This window comes from Clupea harengus, chromosome 14 (genome assembly GCF_900700415.2).
Source record: "Clupea harengus chromosome 14, Ch_v2.0.2, whole genome shotgun sequence".
NCBI lineage: Eukaryota > Metazoa > Chordata > Actinopteri > Clupeiformes > Clupeidae > Clupea > Clupea harengus.
In genome coordinates this window covers 591,995-594,494 of record NC_045165.1, presented here as the reverse complement: position 1 = coordinate 594,494, position 2,500 = coordinate 591,995, and the positions used below count along the sequence as shown (strand labels likewise).

At 53.3% G+C, this 2,500-nt stretch overlaps 3 protein-coding genes across 8 annotated transcripts in view; 2 read left to right on the top strand and 1 right to left on the bottom strand.

Moving 5' to 3' along the window:
* Window positions 1-2,050, bottom strand: part of LOC105912059 (BTB/POZ domain-containing protein 6-B-like) — a 2,939-nt gene extending 889 nt beyond the window's left edge. Inside the window, exons 1-5 of the mRNA XM_012840971.3 lie at window positions 1,751-2,050; window positions 1,219-1,531; window positions 1,017-1,107; window positions 804-922; window positions 1-237 (exon numbers count right to left, since the gene is read on the bottom strand). The exon at window positions 1-237 is cut by the window's left edge and continues 889 nt beyond it. Of these exons, the coding sequence (XP_012696425.2) occupies window positions 1-237; window positions 804-922; window positions 1,017-1,107; window positions 1,219-1,531; window positions 1,751-1,838 (848 nt within the window). The 5' untranslated portion in view covers window positions 1,839-2,050. The remainder of the gene's footprint in view (window positions 238-803; window positions 923-1,016; window positions 1,108-1,218; window positions 1,532-1,750) is intronic.
* Window positions 1-2,500, top strand: part of brf1a (BRF1 RNA polymerase III transcription initiation factor subunit a) — a 39,593-nt gene that overhangs the window by 16,391 nt on the left and 20,702 nt on the right. The gene's annotated exons all lie outside the window — the stretch shown is intronic.
* The window catches only part of zfyve21 (zinc finger, FYVE domain containing 21), a 36,911-nt gene that overhangs the window by 30,745 nt on the left and 3,666 nt on the right, over window positions 1-2,500 (top strand). The window lies entirely within an intron of this gene.

Genomic DNA, 2,500 nt, shown 5'->3' with positions numbered 1-2,500 from the left:
GATTGGAGGGCGAGCTCGGCCTGCGCGTCAATCATCTCCCAGCAGCGCTGCGATAGGTGGGCCTCGTCGAAGAGCACGCCCTGGCACAGCAGCACGCAGGCGTTGGCCGCCTCCAGGCTGCGCTCCAGGAAGGACACACACGCGCGCGCCAACACACACACCAGGTACTTCTTGGAGGCGTAGAGAACGGCCAACACGGTGTCGGGCGTCAGCTCCATCTCATCGCTGTACAAGTACCTGGAAGAGGAGGAGGAGTGAGTCAACGCTGGACACACACACACACACACTGACACACACACACACACACACACTCACTCACTCACTCTCTCACACACACACACTCATACACACACACACACACACTGACACACACAGTGAACTGCAAAGAACCCAAGTCCCAAGCTGACTGGGCTGAGGACCTGATCTGAGGAGGACTTCAGTGTGTGTGTGTGTGTGTGTGTGTGTGTGTGTGGACTTCAGTCTGATATGACACCTGCGTGTGCGTGTGTATGTGTGTGTGTGTGTTTGATATGAAACCTGTGTGTGTGTGTGTCTGTGATATGACACCTGTGTGTGTGTGTGTGTGTGTGTGTGTGTGTGTGTGTGTGTGATATGAAACCTGTACACTGGAGGAACTGGGGCTGTAAACTTTACCCGGTGAGTTTCAGAAAGACACAGAGCTGAAGAGGGAGGTCTGTCTACATTTAAAAAAAACTCTTTAGGATGGGACCCCGGAGACTTCTCCGTGAGCCCGGTAGTTGTGGGTTATTAGCTCGCTCTGTGATTAGAGCGCGCGGTCTTACCTCAGGAGGATGAGGAACGCGCCCGGCTCCACATCTGGAATATGAATCTCGCGCTCGGTCTCCGCCAGGTCGCCGTAGAACATGGCGCAGAAGACGGAACTCCCGACGGCCAGGACGTACTGTGGAGACGGGAGACACGGGCGCGTTAGATGGGTTGCGCTGGGGTGTGTATGTGTGTTCGCGACGTAAGATACGGAACTGAGTACACCTCACCTTGTGTGCCGGAATCCTGCGCGTGTCTCCCGGTGGACCGACGATAAAATGGACGTCTGCCATCACTTCGTTATTAAACATTGAGGCATTTCTGTGAAAGGGAAGACGGGAGAGCGTTAGAGAGCCAGCGGATGTTATTCTCGACTTTTAAATGCTGCTCCTTGACAACAGAAACACATGTTCGCTGAGGCGGTGAGGTTACCTCTCCCGTAGTGTCGGGTGAGCCGTACCGCTCGAGCTGGGCTCCTCCGTGTTGTTGTTCAGGATGTTCTGCTGTGCGGTGGGGGACGCGGTGGGGGACGCGGCGGTGCTGAGCGGCTGTGTGGCCGACCCGAAGCTCTTCCCCTCGGCGGGGCTGACTGCGGTGGTCCCGCTGGTGTGCTGGAGGTTGGTGTGACTCTTCGCTGAGAACAGTTCTGCTGCCATCTTCTTCTTCAGTGACAGAGTTAAAATCTCATAGCATACCGGCAGCTTGGCAGCCTGTTTCCCGGCCTTTTTCGACTTTTTCAGCGTTTCTGGAAGTAAGAGAAGAAACGTTAAACACCTCAGAACGCGACCGTGTTTGAGCAGCCGGCATCCCGTAGCGTCCGGCATCGGATCAACTGAAATGAACGATTCTCGTTTCTAACGGTAGATTACGAATGGGTTAAAAAAAAAAAAAACTGTAATTGAGTAGATGACGTGGTCATGGACGGCAGCACAAGCTTGTGATTTGTGAAGTTAAATCTACCCACCCTGGAGGAACTTGAGCAGCAACATGAAAAGCTCTCCGTCCGGCGGAATGATTCCGACTTGAAGTGGACTCTTCCCCCGCGGTCTCATCACATCGCTTTAAGGCCAGCCTCGTCAGAACTCGTTCACAGTGGTTAGTAGTAATCCCTTTAGAAACGGTAACGATAAATCCAGAAAACTGTCAGGTTGCAGTCTGGTCCAGTTTGTGCTTCGAGTTTCGGCAGTTGTCACAGCAGTGTGTAGCCGAAGTATCCAAACGCTGTCCTCGCCGACCGGGAACGAAAATGAAGACTGACGAACCTGCCGAGTGCGGAGTTTACTTGCTCGCTGCTTCTGACTGGTCCTCGCCCGCCCGCCAATCAGCTCGTGTTCCCGTTAGACGTAAACAGTCCGTTTCTCCGCCTCCTGCCGTCTCCTCCCGTTTTTTCACTCTGCCACAGGCTGGGCAAGACTGCGGGTTACTGACGGCTTGGGCTCTGAAGAAGAGTGTGTGTGTGTGTGGGTGCCGGTTAGTGATGGCTTGGGCTCTGAAGAAGAGTGTGTGTGTGTGTGTGTGTGTGTGTGTGTGTGTGTGTGTGTGTGTGTGTGCGCCGGTTAGCTCTGAAGAAGACCATGGAACATCTGCAGTGCATAACGTGTCATTTTCCCATCTGAGCGTTAAAGTTTATTATTTGGTTTTTAACATTCCTTTAGAGATCTGATCATGTTTTCAGCTTCACAGCCGACAGCAACCTGAAGTGCCAGAAGTTAAG